This window comes from Lepisma saccharinum, chromosome 15, assembly GCF_977018435.1.
Source record: "Lepisma saccharinum chromosome 15, izLepSacc3.1, whole genome shotgun sequence".
In the NCBI taxonomy this organism is placed as follows: Eukaryota; Metazoa; Arthropoda; class Insecta; order Zygentoma; family Lepismatidae; genus Lepisma; species Lepisma saccharinum.
In genome coordinates this window covers 46,254,169-46,273,990 of record NC_139243.1, presented here as the reverse complement: position 1 = coordinate 46,273,990, position 19,822 = coordinate 46,254,169, and the positions used below count along the sequence as shown (strand labels likewise).

Sequence of the window (19,822 nt, the reverse complement as noted above, 5' to 3'; positions counted from 1 at the left end):
GTGGTGCCATGGTGGCAAGCTAGGGAACCTCAGTACCAAGATGGCTACCATGGGTGTTCTTGGGTTTCGTGAAACCAAATCTGTAATAACTGTTCAAAGACGTTTCCACTTAATAGTACAAGCATAAGGTTCAGAGATACGCAGCCAGATACTGGCTGAGGAAAGGGCAGCATAATAAGATCCTAGCCCTTCTTGGTCAAAACCTCAACACATTTCAGGACATCGATCAACACTTAGAAAATACCTGGAAGATGGAATGGGAACAACATCCCGGTTCCAGACGTACCAAAGGATTTCTGCCGTTTGCGAAGATAAGACCTAAAAACTTCTTCCGACCATCAAAGGGTATTACTCATTTCATTACAGGGCATGGCCCTTACGGTTCCTATTTAAAGAGGTTCGGACTAAGATCTGATGATAAGTGCCAGAAGTGTGGAGTAATAGATACACCGGAACACGCCCTTTTAACCTGCGAGAAATTTGACGACGTCCGAATTCGGCGTCTGAGGACTAATTTAAGAAGAGGCTCATTCCAGCAGATGGCGAGCTGCCAGCAGACCTTCAATATCATCAACAAGCTTGCAGATATAATATCAAGGTATGAGCATTTCGAGTATAGAAGATCAGACCCCACAGAAAGAGATACCACTCTTGGCTCTACTATACATAGGATTTTCGCAGTTCAGGATGTACCTAGGAGATCAACTCGAGTACTGAGATCAGCCATTACTGTGACCACTGAGGAAGATCATCAGCAAGAGGAAGTCAGGTACTACGAGACAGGACCAACTTCCATTAGAGGTAAATAGCTGGAAGAACTCGAAGCAGATTCGTAGTGCAGACCTGATTCCAACATGAGTGGATGCTGAGTGGATGCTGTGCAGCAGAAGATGACCAGGCACTCCCTAAGTTTCGGGGAGAGCCTTTAGTCCATTTTACTTTATTTTATCTTCTGCATTTTGTGGTGGGCCTTCTTGGTCCGCCCGCAGTTCTCATCTTGTAAATTTTCTGTATTATTATATTCTATCTTACTGTATATTATTCCCTGCTATCTATTGTTCCTGGTGGTCTTCATTTGAAGGCCACTCCAGTTTTCTACGGGCCCTATTGGACCCTAAATTATTCTCTCTATATTTTATGTATTATATATTATTTTATATTTATCATATGAATCTTATTCTATATTATACTTATGTATGCTTCTCGAAAACTTCTCTAGATTCTTAAACTCTAATTTCAAACATCTCGGTTTTATCTTAGGTACCAAGATTTATATTACTCGCTTATCTTCTTATTTAAACTGGTGTAGAAGCGGAGATTCCCAAAACCTAGTTAACCACTCCAAAGTATATCCTTCACTCCAGGGACACGAAGAATACCGCACTCAGCAGAAGCACCAACGACAAATGAAAGCTGAGTGAGAGGGTATAAGAAGTGCGAGTAGTGGCGGAGGTTTGCACCTTTGTGTCCCCTTTAAAGTACAAGCATAATCCTTCTAGTGAGGACTCCATAAAACGTTGGTATCAGCAATTTAACGATACAGGAATGTCGAACACTGGCTGGCAAACAACGAGTGCCCAAACTCGTGGCTCAAATGAGAGATGCTTTTACGAGAAGCTCGGGTAAATCAACATGTGTTGTAAATAAAGCTGTTCAACATGATTCATTAAAGACAACAAACTAAATATGAGTACTTCGTTCTTTTTTTATTCATCCTTAAAATGAGCTCAATAATTTATAATCACCCTGTATATATTTATATATGTAAATATTTTTCACGCTGTTTTCTCATTGTGGTTTATAGTAGATTTCTAAATTTTGTTTTTGCCATTTTGTCCCCAGTGAAGCAACTGAGAGCAAGCTTCCATTGCTGTGGGGGAAAATCCTTTGTCTCTCCCTTAGGCAGTGCCTCTTCTCAGGTGACATAAAACTGGTGGTGAAGCTCTTGCAGAAATTTTCACAGTCACTGATCACTCTGTCTGAGGATCGCTCAGGCTGGGGAATATTGGGAGCCATTGGATTGGGGAAGCAGTCTGCCGTTTCAACCAGGTAATTGTTCACTTTGAATAATATCCAGTTCAGTTGCTGGCAGTTTTTTTGCTGACACTGTTGTAAATCTTAGCTATGTTTGTAATTTTTCCCTGACAACCATTTTGCCTCCCAATTGCTATGTTCTCTGATTTTCCACTTCAGCAAGAATTTCTTCCAAGTTTTGATACTACCACAAATAGCACACTGGCCTAGAAATCTTAAAATTATGATTAGTGTATATTTATTTTTCAAAGGATTCCAAATACAGAATTAGCCATTTTACATTGGAATGAACCAACAACAGAAAATAACAAGTAACAACATAAACTAAAATTACATCTGGTAAAGTAACTTACACATTTTTACACAACAGCCTTGTAAAATGTGCCTGCTTTTCAAAAATGCCTATTTGGCTTGTTAAATTAATTGTATTGGCTGGGCAGTGTGTGAAACTGGGAACGGTGGATGAGGCATAATCTTGGCTTCTGAGAAGTGAAAAGTTGAGTGCATCTTGTTGTGCAAGGTGGCATTTGAAATCAAATTTTCTGGAGAAGGCGGTCACTTCTGATGTTTCCCTTGGCTATATTATGCAGGATTATATGGTCTGCCAGTTTGTGTCTTTGGTGAGAAGTATGGATATTCAACATTTTCTGAAGAATGAGTTTTTGCAAATGTTTTGTGGATGGAATTCGGTGACGAACAATGACCACGAAGAAATTTAGAACAGAATTTATGAAAATTTGAGGCGCATGCATTGCATAGTCCAGAAAACAGTATTCAATTTTAGGGGAAACAAAAAATTGATTGATCTTTATTCCCTTGAATATCAAGTGATATATATAAGGAGAGAGAGAGAGTGAGTGTGTGTGAGTGTGTAAGTATATATATGCAGAAGTACTACTATGATCTGATATGGATATTTTTTTTTTGTATAAGCTGATTCTCTCCAACAACAACAACAGTGCTTCATCATTATAACCTCTCAATTGCATAGTGGACTTTTAATAAAAAATGTAACTCATAGTGTGAACATTATAACAGTTTAATATTTTTTCATTACATTTATAGTTTTTTGTATTATATTACAACCTGTTTTTTGTTGCTCCCTTGTTTTCTTGCATTATAATTTATTTTTTTTTATATTTTTTTCCAGCCCTCTGGAAAACATAAAATTTAGGTTCCACTGTGTATATGTGAGGCCGTTTTGAAAAGTTTTGCATACGCAATAATGTCAATTATATGCAAGATACGTACATGAACTTTATGTCTTCTTAGAGCTTGAAATATCCTTTATCAGGGTGTCACTACTTTTCCACGTAGTCACCATTATTGTCCACACACAAATGCCGCCTGACAAGTTGTTGCATCCCGTCGGCGAAGAAATTAGGCATCTTCTCCCGGCACCAGTGACAGACATCTGCTTGCACCTCCACATCACTGGTGTAACGATATCCCTTCAGGTGCTCTTTCAGCCTCGGAAAACATAAAAAGTCACAAAGTACGAAATCTGGGCTGTGTGGTGGGTGGGGTAAAATCTCATGGCATTTGAGACGCTGCAATGCATCCTGTGTTTGGTGACTCATCTCTGGGCGAGGATTGTCATGTTGTAGAATTGTATCCTCACCAGGCCTAACTTGCAGTAATCGTGCGTGGAGTTTCTCCAAAGTCTTCACATACCGATCGGAGTTAACAGTGGTTCCGTGCTCCAAAAATTCTGTGTGGACTTTGCTGTTGATTGGTAATTGGCATGAATCAGTTCGTCCACGCGCGCTTGATGCTGTGCATCCATGGCTGTTATGGATCGTCCACTGTGGACCTGATCATGCAGGCTTGTTGTGGCCGGATTTTCGTCTTTCAGATTCCTTGCCCACCTGCTGACAGTACTTGCATCCACACAGGCGTTGCCATAGACAGCACTCATTCGTTGATGAATGTCAACGGGCGCACAACCCTTTACTGTGAGGAATTCAATAACAGCAAGTTGTTTCAACTGCACGTCCATGTACATCGCCATTTTACTCATTATTGTGCGCATGCTTGATGTTGCAGGCAAACGCCGCTAGATGTCACAACAGTCAGTGAACCAGTGATTATTCTCACACCAATTTTTCGTGTCTCTGAGCAGTGTTGCCAGAGTTATTGCATAGGAGGCAAAACTTTTCAAAACACCCTCGTATATAACATTTAGCACAGTTTTTATAGTCGTTAGTTTACTGATAAAAAAATTCAGAAATTTTTGATGGCTCTGAAAGTTCATTACTGTGCTTTAGAAGTGGACACTACCTATTTAGAAATACATTTAACAATAAACAATTATCTTTGGTCTTTGTAGTTATAAGAAATGGCCCAGTTATGCACTTAGTTGTGTATATTTATAGAGATGTTGGGTCCATATAATTATTGGAAATTTGAGTGGTAAAATTAATTTCTAACATGCAGGTGCTTTTTAAAGGGCTTTTCAGAGTTATTCATTAATTAAGTAGGCATATGAACCTTTTGGATTCTTTGTACATTATTTGGCATTTTGTATTGAATTGCTTGTATATCCTTATTGGCAAATTTTATATTGATCCATCCCAAATATGTGTACTGTGTTTAGGTACATATTGTGTATGTAATCTTTTGTTTGTTTTTCAGATGTAGGTTATTGTCCCGTGCATTGGCAGCATATATACTGGCTCAGCTGCCTGGTGGAGATGGGGTTCGTATTCATGCGGATGCTCCAGGAGCAGTTGCATCTTCAAAGAGCAGCACAAGGTAAGTTCAGCAATCTGCAAATTCTAACAGTTTGGTATTGTAGATTTTCATGTAATGACAACATAGTTTCACAATCATATGGTAAAATTTCTCATGCTCATTGTACTGTGCCATGAAGGTTTGTAGGCGAGTGAAGATAGGGTCCCTCACATTCTCGATCTCAGCCATTTTTTTAGGTGATGAGTCAAGTCTAAACTCGAGTATGTATAATTTTTATTCTGACAGTAGGCACTGTGTGCATTGCGCTACGGGCAGGTGGGAAGTATATAGCCAACCACTACGTAGCAGTAAATTGGCAGCAGCCACAATGCATAATTTCTTCAAAACTACACATAATATTTGATTTCTGCCTTTTTGGTTCATTTGTATACATATGAAGGTACAATGTACTTGGATGTACAACAATATATCCAATGTTACTTTTATTAACAGAGTTTCAAAATTTATCTGTTTTCCCTCACAGTATCATGGGATATATTTTATAAATGAGCTAGTAACTCTTCTAGTACAGCTAGTAACTCGTCAAGACAAGAGACAGCAGGAAATGCCAAATTTTCTTAATCTTCCGAAACTTCAGACTTTCGGGAATGGGCATCACATGTCCTCAAAGTATCTTTTGCTGTGCTTCCCTGTAAATTTGGAACATCCAGTGTCCATAGAGCCAATGCTAAAAGATAAATTCCTGATTTTTCCCCCATAAGCTGGCAACACTGCTGCTCTTATACTTTATTTTTAGTTTCCCTAAGAAGTATCAGCCTTTTTTCAATGAAACTTTGCATGTTTGTAGGAATATAACACTTCTGCATACAACATTTTTTAATTCACTTTCGTCTATTGTGTTAGCCACAAGGGCATGCTGATCACTATTTTTTTAAAATTTTGATTTTCTTCTTCCTCCTTTAACTTTCATTATTGGGAGGTACAATGTATAAATTTCACATCCACTAAAAGCCCTGTTATTCTGAGAAAAAAGGAATTATTTCATCTCTACGACAATTACTTCTCGAGCTTCAATTTTTTTTTGTACAATGCTGCAAGTTCGAAAAGTGCATGTTTGAAAACTTTGTGTCCGAAGAGGCTATACATGTGTGCGAGGCTTCATAAAAATTAATATAATGTGCTCCCTTGCTTAATTTCCCTTCCGTTGCAGACCTTCTTCGCCAGAGGCTGGAGAAGACGTCCCCACAGCAGATGCCCTCAAGGCCCTTCAACTTCTTGAAGGTTTGCTAAATAACAAGCAGTATCTAGACTTAAGAGGCGTTGTCGAGCAGGCTGTGAAAGTGGTGCGAGATGCCAACAATTCCCTTCACAATGCAGAGCACGTCCTGGGATTACTCTCCATGGAACTGTATCATGACAGGTACCTCTCGGTGCTAAAAGTCTGAAAGCAAGAGCGTTACAACTGCTAAAGGAAGGTGCAGTCGATACTTCTAAAATTACTGTTTTCAAATCCCTTTTCTTTTATGAGATACGTCAATTTTTCATCAATCGTAGAATTAGGGAATGTGTACACTCTTTTTGCTTACTGTGGGGAATCTTCATATTATGATTATATATTATTATGCGAAATTTTGTTGTTCAAAGACTGAGTATTTGCTTCAACTGTCCCCAAGATCTCAATTTGTTCAACAGCTTTTGCATTAGTTGCTGTATTTTCAGAATGTGCCTTCTAGTTTTCTGGAAAACATGCACTTGAAATAAGTCTAGTCAAGAAGTCATTGCGTTTTTTAAAAGCAATTTTATGTTTTGTGATATTGAGCTGTTGAAGGTTGTTGGGTGCTTTTCATTTTTTTTTAAATACATTATACCAATGTATTATTGAAAAATATTTATGTATATGTTGTTATGTTTCTGTGATTAGAAACATTTATGATTACTTATTAAACTATAATAAATAGTAAACTATTTGTCAAGTAATATGAAGAAAGGCAATTTTAATGCTTCTGAAGCCATTTACTGTTTGTACTTCTTGTTTCTTACAACTTTGTACTGCTTTTTGTGCAGCCGAACATAAAACTTAGTTTACAACAGTATGATTCAGGCCATATTAACACTACGGTGGTAAAATTATTAAGGTTTTGAACCTGTGATGAACACAAACAGATATTGTTCATTACTGTTGCTTAGTTCATAATTTAGTTTTTCAGTATTTTTCCAGTTTATTATTAGTAGGGTTGAGATAATGCCAATGTAGCGGTGTAAATGGTATCATTTTCCAATACCATCCAGAACTTCTCTGGAATTTGGTATTTCATAATGTCTGCAGAAAATGCTGCATAACAATGTTGTGGAGTCTAATCACCGTGGGAATTAAGCAGAATTCAAGATTTTCTTTTATTTTGCACCAGTATTGTGTGAAAAAAATGGATTTTGTGATTAAATGACAGTAATTTTAATATTTTTATGTCATTCTTGAATATTTTAAAGAAAAACTTTTGTGAATTGATTCATATACTAATTGCATGAATGTGTACTTACGTGTTAGTCATTATTTCAATTTTCAAGCATTGGTATCTGTATAGGTGAAAATTAGGAAGAGTATGGGCCAGTGGCAGCTGGTGGTCTGGCTCTATGGATGTGCACTTCAGCCTTGCACCCAGAAGAAGTGTTATCATCCCTCTCAGCTATTCACACCCGTTGTTGTGCACATAATGATGCTAAATATATCGGCAACCCATCATGTTAATCTTTTCACTGATAATTAGAATATGTAAAAATATAATATTTTTACAAATTTGAAATACTGCAGTGACTTTTCCATAGATCACAAGAAGATGGTTATTATTGGCGTATAGATCATTCAGCATTCAATAACCTGACAAAATCTCTCAAAACAAAGAAATATCATTCTACACTATCAATATTATTGCCAATTTTCAAAATATTTAGTGAGAATTTTCTCCCTTGCTCCGCTGATAAAAAGAGAATAATGATATTTGCAGTCCCACACCGTGATCATGCATTCTCAGGGGTTATGATTTGGGCTGCAGCGTGCAGGTTCAAATCTCTTTGGAGGAAGTGTAACAATTTTTCTCTGAGATTTCGTCCTGTGTATGAAACCAGTGGGTCACCCATCATCATGAGGAAATTGGAGAGCTATGAATGAGTAGCATGGAAATCTATATCAAAGACTGGGTGTTCCTCGTGCTGACCACACGTCACCCTATAACTGGTTGAATGATCTCTCACCTTGACAGGTGGGAGTGAAGCCGGCCATCAGTAGCTAGGCCCTGGCCCTCACAGGCTGTCGCACCATGGGTTAATAACTTTTTTAAACAAGGAACCGATCAAACTACCACATGCAGGAAATCAGTTGTAATCTATCTATAACCTGTCCCAGCTAACTGTAGAGCAGGGCTGCTTATATCGGCAGAGGAGGAGGAGGAAAATCGAGTGGTGAAAGTGCAGCGTTGCCAACCATACATGTACGGTCCAGACCTTAGTCCGTACACTAAATGCACAGCTTGTCAAAATTTGCTCTTGCAGTTTTATCCTTAATATTTCTCTTAAGAAATTCTTAAACCAATCATACGGACCTGGAGACAAAAATACAGTCCGTTTGCCATGTGCATTCGGTATTATCCTTTTTAAAAGTTTGCAACACTACATAGGAAATCGGGTAACTCCCATCACCCATTACACAATCCTGTTTCTCTCACTGATCATTGGTGGAGCCATCTCGCGTCACTACTTGCACAGACACTTGTTCTCGTTCGCCTGGTCTACAGTTAGCTGGTACGGAGTTTAGCAGTTGTTTATTTTTAATGACTGACTGGCTGAACCAACAAAATCAAGAAAGTAAATAAATATAAATATACAAAAAAATAACAGTACTCACTCAGTCCACACTGCCCTGCTTTGAACTTCAGAATTTGCCTTTCCCTTCTGCCATATCCATATTATTACTGCAGTCACTGCATGCTTTGTAGCAAACTTACCTCCTTTGTTTCGTTGTCTACAGTGCAAGACTGTTTAAACCACCATGTTTACTCTTTATTGCCCTCGGAACAGGGTGAGATGACAAATATAACATTGAAATTTCCCTTTTCTTAAATAAAAATCCCTCTCTTTGCAATGATGTCACATGGTTTCGAATGAAATGGGATTGCAACTACATTCCAGTGCATGGCTGGTGGTAGTGACCCGTGAGTTTGCTGTGCAAATGATGTTCCTAATGATACAAGCCAGAACAAGCAATTGGTTTTCTCTACTTGCTTGCTGCAAACAGCGACAAAGGTAATGTGTTTGCAAGCTGCAGTTTACGCTAGAGGCCGATACAAATGCTGGTGAAGCAAAGCAAATGTGTTTCACAGATGCAAAAGATCAACATGTGGTTATACAGGTAGGACCAAATTGTATGTGTTTTTTGTTGCACAGAGATCTTGGCCATTCAGCCAGTCGTGGGATTTAGAGAAATGTTTCCTTTGTTGGTACATCTCTATCCTAACAGCCATGAGTATACAGAACTGGCAAAATAAGAAAAAGATGCAGAAGAAAAGCAGCTAATTTTTGAAGAGAAGGCTTTGGAGCACATCAAACACAACTCCATATCATTACACATATTTTTAAAAAGAAAAGGATATCCCATTTCAGGCACCTGATATGATTTATGTTACTCTCTAATCTTACCTTGTAATCATGTTAGTTTGTAATAAACATGTTTTCTTGGTATTCCCATGCAATGTGGACCAGCGCATAACATTAAAACCTTCATCATATACTATAAAACTATATTAAGAAAACTCTATGTGCCAGCATTGTTACCTGTACCTTAATAAAAATATTTAAAACATTACAATGTAAAGTGTATCTGTCCATATTTTCAGTTACTAGAGTGCAAGAGAGAAGGCAAGCACAAAAGTCATTTATATTCATTTCCTTCCATTCATAACATAGGAGAATTGTTAGTTATTTTGAATATTAGTCATATGTTTAATGTTTGTTGTACTGATGATAATTGTCTTTGCAATATAGTCAATTTCTAAGATTACATTGCTACTCTCCCATGTGATCACAGCTTATGAACTGAACAATCAAATCTTGTGTTTGACAAGTATTGTTGGTTTTGATTTTAATATGTTTCACAAAAAATGTTTTAATTTTCCACATGTACACTGTGCGCAAAACAAAAAATGTATATTATACATAAAAAGTAATTGAATAAAACATTTCTTAAATTTTAATTCTGATTTTTGTGTAATATTGTTGGCTATTATTTACTCTTATACTTGAATATTTAAATATAAAGAATGATTGAAAAGTAAAGTTTTTAGGTGTAAGTATACTTCTATTTACAAGGTATTGCACATATCTAACAACTGGTAACACCTATGGCTATAATATTCTTAGATATATTTGTGTTGTTACGCTCCTAATGTATTAAAGAGATTGCTAAAACACGTCGTCGCCTTGTAATCAAGGGGTTCGGGGTTCGATACCCGGTGGAGGCACACGGTGGTTCGGATTTCAACTGTAGGTCCAGTCCCGATTAGCCGTACTGTGCATAAAGTGGACTTAAAACACCAACTGAATCAATCAAAAAGATTGCTAAAATATTACAGATAGAGATTTTTAAATTTTAAATTTCCTAAGAATTATTCGATAGTTCCTATTTGTCTTGCTTGCATTTAGTTAAAAATAATCTTATTATTATTATATCATATTGCTGACTTTCGGTCATTGCATGGTCATTTCCTATAACAATCATCTTGGACTGCAAGAAGAAGTGGCAACAGGAATTTTATTAAAATCTATTATTGCTTTTTCTTAAATTTAGAAATTACCAGACCTGTGGCAAATGCTCAATGTGAGGGTGGGGGTAGGGGTGTTCAGTTTCAGAATATTTCTATCTCCATCACTTTTGTAAATATCGATAGGCCACTTTAGATTGATTGTTGTCTGATGACCAGATCGAGTTCACCTTGAGCTGCTAGTGTGGGTCATAACTGACTCCTAATTTTAATCTTTTAAAATTGAAATAAGTTTTACGTAATGTGTATTTTTCATGAAAACCTCTTACTCATTTATATTTTCCTAAAAATGCCATCGATTGGAATATAGAAATTAGAATTCTGTTTTCAGTGAGTTTTTGAGGGTGATTTTGATCCATAGCTGAGTAGATTCTTGTTCATTATTACACTTAATAATTTACACACCTTCTTTCGTTTCCTGCTTGATATTCACTTTGGTATAGACAAGTATAACCACATAGTTAAATTCTTAAACTTCTATCATGTAGTTACTTTGTTCTTTGTGGATTTATTTTCTGCATGAATAAATCCCATACATTTCAGCAAAAGTGAAAAACAATCTCTGATGTGAATTAATCTCATACCAAAAAACATGATAGTGTAGTTGCATTCTCAAAATTTGGTTGCAGAACTATCTGATATATCTTAAAAGAGTGACATTTTTAATGTTTGCAATCAAAAGAACTTTTTTCATTAAGTCTAAGTTGACATGAATCATATACAAGAGCTGGTTCAAAATAGTGTATTGAAAACATTAGTACAAATATGGTTTTATATAACAATTTTGCATGGCGATTAGCAATACACTTATCATGTTTCATCTGTTGACTGTTCTGTGATTTTAGGTTTCATTATCTCATTTCCATCTTTGTTTTTCTTCTCTGATGCCATTTTTATTTCTTTGCTGTCCACTTCATTGTTTAATTGTATTGTGTTTGACATGTTTTGCGTTGTACCTGCTTTAATTGCATTAAGTTTTTCTACTGCTCCTCTGCCTTCATACACAATAGCTTGTTCAACATCTAATTTCCCATGACTCTGTAGCCCAATAGCGAATGCTGCATCTGATGGATAGGTGTGAGAGGAATCAACATATTGGATTGGTACTTCCTGAAGAGAGAAATCTTCAGGCTGTAAGACATCACTAACCACCGGGTAGTCGCGAAATGAACCCTTGCATCTCTTCTCCTCTTCAATAATCTCCATTTCTTTCCTTGCGTTGGTTCTCCTTGGTGCTTTAGTCATCATACTTGCGTTCTTTCTTTTATACATAACTGGTACGTGGTTCAGTTCTTTGTCAGATCGCAGGAACTGCTTTGAATGCATGGAGAGGTTACAGTGGACAGTTTGGATCGGTTTTCTTTTCTCCCCACACTCTTTGTCTTTCACGATGAACTCTGATTTCCCAGTGCCACCTGCAGGCTTCACACACACTACTTCCCGTGACCTTTCACCAGAGGCACACGGAGACCACTGGCCACTCTTCCACCTTTAAGAAAAGAGAATTATCAGTTATAAAGTAAAACAAACCTGGCAGAAATACCTACAATGAACCATGTTTATTCAGCATACTGTTAGACTATAGTACTTATTGGCATCTATCATGCTTTTCTATTATTATTTAATTGTATTGGGTAATACAATTATGTATTATTTTTGGGGGAGAACCTCCTGATTTTGTACTGCCCTAACAGTACTTTATTCTAGAATTTTTATATTCACATCAGTTTATATTAAGTGCCATTGGGGTGCTCCAAATAAGTGTTTTCGTGCAAATTTTAATATAGATATATATATTTTTTTGTAAATCTAATTTTTGGACATCTTCCCAGAAGAGGCTCCTGTGTATCGAAATGGTTAGCGCTCTCACCTTTGATGCAAGCAATCCTGGATTTGATTACCAGTGGGAAACCCCAAAATTTCAGTGTTGACCCAGCATTGTGAGAACAATTCGGGAGCTACTTGTAAGAGAAGCAGTGGGCTCCAGTCACGAAAGTCGGAAAATGGCAGTGACGGAACTCGATGCACTGACCATGCATCACCCAATGAGTAAGCCACTCAAGCAGGCCCTGACCCTTAGGAGGATGTTGCTACATGGAGTTTAGTTAGAAGAGCATGTTATGTTGAGAGAAAATGCAAAACCAGCCACAACTGTCTGTGGTAAATACTGGGCTAGCATAAATGATTCATTCGTTTTGAAAAGGCTATATTTTCAAAAGTATTACACGTACACACATGAAAGATATATGAAAAGAACCACAAACTCACCAAGTGTATACACCCTCTACAAATGTTCGATATGTGCCCCTTTGATTACACGGCACACGTCCAGACGATACTCGAGCTCATTCCATACATTTTGTAGCATAGTCCTGTCAATGGTCTGCACTGCAGCACTGATGCATTCTTTGAGCTCGACTATTATACTCACTCACGTAAGTTTTTTATACTTTTTGTACTGTGAATGAAGGAGTAGACATTCAAAAAGCATGTCCCTGGCAACCTCTTGTCGCAAGAGGTTTTACAAACAGAGACAGTGTGGCTACTCCCTGGGAATTCCAGGAATTCTGCATGAATTATTGGCTCCGGGAATTATGCATGAATTCTGCTTGAATTTATCTCAGTAGACGTGAAAAATTGCAACTTATATTAATTTTTAATAATATTTGGTGCGGTCAATAAATAACTGGATTAATGCCCTGAAAAAGCGAAATAAAGTGACAGAGTGATGAAACTTACAGGATATATAGGCCAGGCTGGGGTATGCCACATGTCTGTGAGACGAGTTCTAGACTGCATCGCTAGGTGGCAGCACTGGCAGGGAAGGGAGGTTGTGTATGTGCAATTTGCCTCCAAGGTGCCAGTCAGTCATTCAGTGAGGTTAGTCATGGCGTTCACAGTATCAGGTGCCGCAAAGGAGGCTCAGCAATTCGTGATACAGTTTTTCACGGCAGAAGACAACACCATAGTGAAGATGTTCATGAACAATAGTATATGCCAGGCATGTCCAACTTCAATCAAGTAGTGATCTACTTTTTATTGTCTCAACAGGGAGTGAGCTACTATTAATTGTTAATCTTTGCAAAAATTTGTACCTACTCAGTCATTATATATTATAGATGTTGAATTCAAATAACGTATATTCGTATAATTACAATAGATAACGGCGATCGACCAACAAACGCTCCGCGATCGACGCATTGGACATGCTTTGTGTATGTTGTACCATGACTATTGCCGAGTTTGGTTGCAATCTACTGTAGTTCAGACTAATCCCCCGACACACCCGTATGAGGTCATCAATGGCAGAAATGGCCTCATCCATAATGGCATACTCCCCTGCGTTGTCGCGTAAGTTTCATCTCTCGGTCACTTTATTTTGCTTTTTCACGGCATTAATCCTGTTATTTATTGACCGTGCCAAATATGTATTTATAAATGTTCTGAGGCAAGTTTTTCATAGTGTAGTTTTTATTTTTATCAAGGAAGGAAAAGGAAGCTGCGTGAAAAATAATTCAAACCGTTTACTTTATAGTGTCCCTTTGCAGAACAATATCTGACAGACGGAAGATAACATCTCTTGAAGATGATTAGGTAAATTTTAGTTTAAAATTCTTACACATTTAACATTTTTTTGTAGATTAGAATGTAAACAGTAACATTTGTGACTTCTGTTGTTAGATGTATTTTGAGTCTGAGTATGTGAATTGGCAAATGTAAACTCCGCACCTTAAATTAAATATTTTAAATATTCATATATACCATATAATTTAATTTAATTAGAATTTTTGGATACATTGGAATTGCACACACCCTTTATATTGTTAATATATTTATGTGTGTATGGGTGTGGGAAGTTAGAGACTGTAATATGTAAGTTGAAATAGAGAAAACATGTGTTTGTCTTGAATTTTTGGAAAATTCACCTTGAAAACTGGTAATTATCCAGAATTTTACATCTGGGGAGGGGGGGGGGGTGTAAGTGTACATTTAGAGCCGAAGTGACCATAAATTGGGCCTTTGTGAAAAAATTTAGGGGTGTTTGGATAAATCAGTTTCTAACTAAACTCTTTTCATTTGTTCAAATTATTTCAGGAAGTCCAAGGAGAATTTTTGTACTTTTTAGTCCAATATTTATTCATATTAGGTGGTTTTTGTTTTCGAAATGTACAGAAAAAGGAAAAATGTTCTAAGCCTCACGTCAGATTAAGTTTGCAGCAGGTTTTCGCATATGTAGATCCAAACGTGCGCGCAGAATATAGTTCCGCTGAGACAGGTTCCATTCCGACACAACTGCACACTTGCAACAAAACAATTATTTAATGTGTAATATACAGACAAAATGATACATCCATTAGCAGGTATGGACTTGATTGGTTGCAATCACTGTGCAGACGAACTTGAATCTGCAGATTGGCCAACTGGGCAGTCGGTAGTGCTGAAGGAACACAAAAGCTCAAGAGCGAGTTGAGTGAGACTGAATACGTTACAAAGCACGTGGAATCAGTGATATCAGTGTTGCAAATCCCACTATTTTAACCCTATTTTTGACATGATTCATTGCTGTTCGTGCTGTACAGTGGCGGGAATGGCTGAATTGACGTCTGCTGTTCAGTGCCCGGCTTTGCCCGAGTGTTATTTTGTGCATCATCCGAAGGAAAAAAAGCTCTTCAAAGTTAAATGAGTTGTTTTAAATACATATTCCTCCTTGCGGCAACAAGAACAAAATAAAACAGGGCGTGAGGTGATTTGCCGTCAATGAGCGGATGTTGAATGATTTGAGGTTAAGTACCTGGGTATTGTGAGAACGGCTGTAAATAGGAAGAAATGGCGGAACATATATTCCATGATGTTTTTCGGGGGGAAACGTTTTGAGGCCAACCATTCCCTACCGGACCCCCCACAAGGGAGTAGGCTGGGGTCGACTCATTTTTTTCAAATAGCAAGGGGGGTTGAAGAATATGTACTTTGAGAGGTCTTATCATAACAACAATAATACAACAAATCCGGGGTCTCTACATAGCTCCAATTGACAATGGCGTGAAATCAAATGTGGAACATGACCATCATTGGACAGGATTCCAACTCCTACAGTAATAATCCTAGACAACAGTGGGATCTGGAAAAATGTAGCATGAATTGGAGACAACCTCAGTGTCTACAAATACATACACCCCCTCCCCCCAAGATTTGGCAAACGTCTGTACACAAAACCGCATATTATCGTGCCCCCTGAGATTGCTACCAGGAGGACAAGAACCGACATGCACAATCGCAACTCAAGGCAAATGGTGAAGGAGGCACGTAGTTACATGTACAAGGTCAACTGAAGGCAAATGGGGGGGGGGGGGGGGGTTACAAGATGTTACAACACGTACACCACTAAAAGTCAAATTGAGCTTACCTACTATTTACAGAAGATGTTCGAAATGAGCCCCATTCACTTGTTTAAAGGAGAATGCAGATGGAGTATCGAACCAGACCAAGTAATCAGTGTTGCAACCGTGATGAAGATTCAACAGGACCATTCTGCTTGTGTTCTCGTATCAAACAGACCGGACCGCAAAAGTTCGAAGTGACTTTGAAATACTGGACGTAGAAGAGTTGTAGTGTCGTACACACCGTGTACTACTAATGTTTTTCCTGGATCTTCCATTACCGTGGTTTTGTTTGTGTGTGTGTGTATTGGTGGTTAAAGTGTTTGCAACAACGAGAAAAATGAATGGTGCCAGAAGGGCACGTTCTGGTGCAGACAAAGTGGAAATTATCTTTATTTTCGGTGAATGTGTCAGAAACTACCGTGCCACTGCTAGACAATTTAACAAATTGTATCCCCAACGTCCTAGTATTGACCATAAGCATGTTTCAGACCTTGTGAAAAAATTCTGTGAAACGCAAACCGTCAATGACAGACAACATCCAGGACGACCTCACATCGATGAGGCAACAGCGTTGGAAGTCATAGGATGCGTGACTGTAAACCCTGAAATGTCTCTCAGACAAATAGAAGAAGCAAGTAACATTCCATGGAGTTCTACGAGAAAGGTGTTGAAATTACACAAATTTCATCCTTACAAAAGGCAGATAAAGCAAGAACTAGGAGATGATAATTTTGATAGATGAATTGAGTTTTGCAAAATTATGTGCGACTAGATTGCTAACAGTGACAATTTCTTACACAACATCTGGTTCAGTGACAAAAGTTCTTTTTTCCTAAATGGCTGTGTTAATAAACACAATGTTCGATTATGCGCAGATGTAATCCCCATTTTGTGAGGGAAGACCATACTCAAAGGCCTGAGAAGGTTAATGTGTGGGCAGGCATTTTAGGAAACCACAATTTAAACGGTAATCAGTACCTGCAAATTCTATGTCACACAGTGGATCCCATGGTAACGGAGCTTGTAGAAAACTAAGTCGATGTCAACGGTGTGCCTGGATTTGATGTGGACAATATCGTTTTTCAGCAAGATGGATGTCCTGCACACTACAGCCGAGAAGTACGTGAGTACTTGAACAAACATTATCCCAATAGGTGGATAGGCTGTCGTGGTACCATTGAATGGCCTGCGAGATTGCCTGATTTGTCTCCGAATGATTTTTTCCTTTGGTGACACCTTAAATCTGTTGTGTACAAAACAGAACCTAGTAGTCTTGCTGATCTGCAACAAAGAATAATAGCAACCTGTAGAGACATTTCAGCAGACACGTTCAGCAAAGTGCGACGTGCATTTCATATTTGTCTGTTCTACTGCCAAGAAGTGAATGGGGATCATTTCGAAAATCTTCTGTAAATAGTAGGTACGCTCAATTTAACTTTTAGTGGTATACGTGTTGTAACATCTTGTAACCCCATCCCATTTGCCTTCAGTTGACATTGTACATGTAATTACGTGCCTCCTTCACCATTTGCCTTGAGTTGCGATTGTGCATGTCGGTTCTTGTCCTCCTGGTAGCAATCTCAGGGGCTGCGATAATATGCAGTTTTGTGTACAGATGCTTGCAATCTCTTGGGGGAGGTGGTGTACGTATTTGTAGACACTGCTAGGATATCTCCGATTCATGCTACAGTGTAGGAACATTTTTCCAGCTCCCACTGTTGTCTAGGATTATTACTGTAGGAGTTGGAGTCCTGTCCAATGCTGGTCATGTTCCATATTTGATTCCACGCCATTGTCAATTGGAGCATCGTAGAGACCCCAGATTTGCTGTATTGTTGTTGTTATGATAAGACCTTTTAAACGACATATTCTTCGACCCCCCTTGCTATTTGAAAAAATTGAGTCGACCCCAGCCTACCCCCTTGTGGCTGGCCCTGGTAGGGAATGGTTGGCCTTAAAACGTTTCCCCCTGAACATCATGGAATATGTGTTTCGCCATTTCTTCCTATTTACAGCCGTTCTCACAATACCCAGGGTGGGGTGAGACTTTATAGACACCCTGTATATATATCACCAATAACAAATCATGCTTTTTTGGTAGTATAAACTTGAAGGGCGGGTATTTTATGGTAATGTATGTATTGCGAACGAAGCAACCAAGATTTCATAAATTTATTTATTTCTAAACGAGAAAAAATAACTCATTAAATTCAAGAGGGAGCTATCGTTTACTTTTACCTTTGTTTTTTTTCTTTTGCACGTGCTCAACACATACACACATGCCCTCATGTTTGAAAGATATTTCACGATTTATATTAAGTAGGGACACATTTATTACATAATCTATGCACAGAAAGTACTTTAAAAATTGTATGTTTGAGGAGACAAAAAATAACAAAAATGCATTCCGCTTGATATGCAAGTACGGGTTTTGATATGTTAAGGGGTTGCCAATACTGCTGATTCTCTCATTGTCTACTATACGTAGAGCTCGGTGGTTCAGGCAAGACTGGCACAGAGGATTCTGAGCTCCGTTCTTGCGTGGATTAATACATAAAACCTGCTGCAAACCTAACCTGACGCAGAGCTTAGTAATGTCCATACCTGGCTTTACATGGAATCTGATTGCATGTTCTCTGATATGGCTTTGGCTTTTCATCTCTGCAGAAGGAATCGTGGACTCTTCCAACGGAGGATTCTACACAGTGGGGATGAGACACCTACAAAAAGAAAAGACGATAGGTTCCATTCTCCCCCAACTTTCATGATTTCATTATGAAAAAATGTTACTATAATCAGTTACAAATATGAAAAATGTCTTCGATTTATAGTTCATTTTTTATCTACAAATAATTTCATTGTCCAAATTTTCAATGTTGTAGCCAGGTGTGTATTGGTAATTTCATTTCACTGAAGGCTTAGCGTTTTACTTTTTATCAAAAACAGTGTGTCCAATCCACCAACTGAATAGTTGCTTATACTTAGAAACTTACAGAATCTCCAGTTGACTTTAAGCACAGGAACTTACGAAACACATATTGAGTTTGGGAACCTCGTGAAAGTTATTACAGTTATTATACGAGGGTCACTATTTATATCTTGAGCCTAACAATGAAAAAACAGGAATTTGGCATTGAAAACTGCTTTATTGTTTTTCGAAGTATTCTCCTTTATGGTCAATACACTTTTGCATTCGTTCGAACCATTTGTCAAAGCAGTTTTTCCAATCTTCTTGAGACACCTCCATAATATGGTTTTTGAACGCATCAACGGCATCTTCCGCCAACGAAAATCGTTGTCCACGCAATTTATTCTTGACATTCGGGAACAAGAAGAAGTCATTGGGTGCCAAATCAGGACTGTACGGCGGATGACCCATCAATTCGATTTTTTGACTGTTCATAAAGTCGGTTGTTAGACGAGATGTGTGACAGCTGGCATTGTCTTGATGAAGAATGATCCGACGGCGTTTGTTTGTTTTCCGTATTTGACCGAAGACCTCTGGCAAACAAATTGTTGTGTACCATTCAGAGTTGACCGTTCTACGTTCCTCTAAAGGCACAGTTGCCACATGACCAGTTTTCCCGAAAAAAACAGGCGACCATTTGTTTCGATGGGCTTCGAGCGCGAACAACTTTTGTTGGATTGGGTTCATCTTGAAACACCCATACAGTCGACTGCTGTTTACGTTCCGGCTCATATGCATATATCCATGATTCGTCACCTGTTACAATCTTATATACGTCTTTTGAAGCACCACGATTGTATTTATTGAGCATTTGTTTGCACCAATTGACGCGAGCATCTTTTTGAGTTTTTGTCAAATTGTGTGGGATCCAACGAGAACATACCTTTCTCACAGCTAAATGATCATGTAATATTTTATATATGCTGGTGGAACTA

The 19,822-nt window shown here is 38.1% G+C and overlaps 2 protein-coding genes across 4 annotated transcripts in view; one reads left to right on the top strand and one right to left on the bottom strand.

Moving 5' to 3' along the window:
• Positions 1–7,493, top strand: part of Epg5 (ectopic P-granules autophagy protein 5) — a 157,268-nt gene extending 149,775 nt beyond the window's left edge. For all 3 annotated transcript variants that reach the window (XM_083136936.1, XM_083136937.1, XM_083136935.1), the window contains 3 exons: positions 1,843–2,049; positions 4,669–4,788; positions 5,939–7,493. In XM_083136936.1, coding sequence (XP_082993062.1) covers positions 1,843–2,049; positions 4,669–4,788; positions 5,939–6,173 — 562 coding nt within the window. In that variant the 3' untranslated portion in view covers positions 6,174–7,493. The remainder of the gene's footprint in view (positions 1–1,842; positions 2,050–4,668; positions 4,789–5,938) is intronic.
• Positions 7,494–11,315: 3,822 nt separating this feature from the next.
• The window catches only part of LOC145999229 (A disintegrin and metalloproteinase with thrombospondin motifs 7-like), a 74,993-nt gene continuing 66,486 nt past the window's right edge, over positions 11,316–19,822 (bottom strand). The window contains exons 17-18 of the mRNA XM_083136164.1: positions 18,524–18,639; positions 11,316–12,027 (exon numbers count right to left, since the gene is read on the bottom strand). Coding sequence (XP_082992290.1) covers positions 11,349–12,027; positions 18,524–18,639 — 795 coding nt within the window. The 3' untranslated portion in view covers positions 11,316–11,348. The remainder of the gene's footprint in view (positions 12,028–18,523; positions 18,640–19,822) is intronic.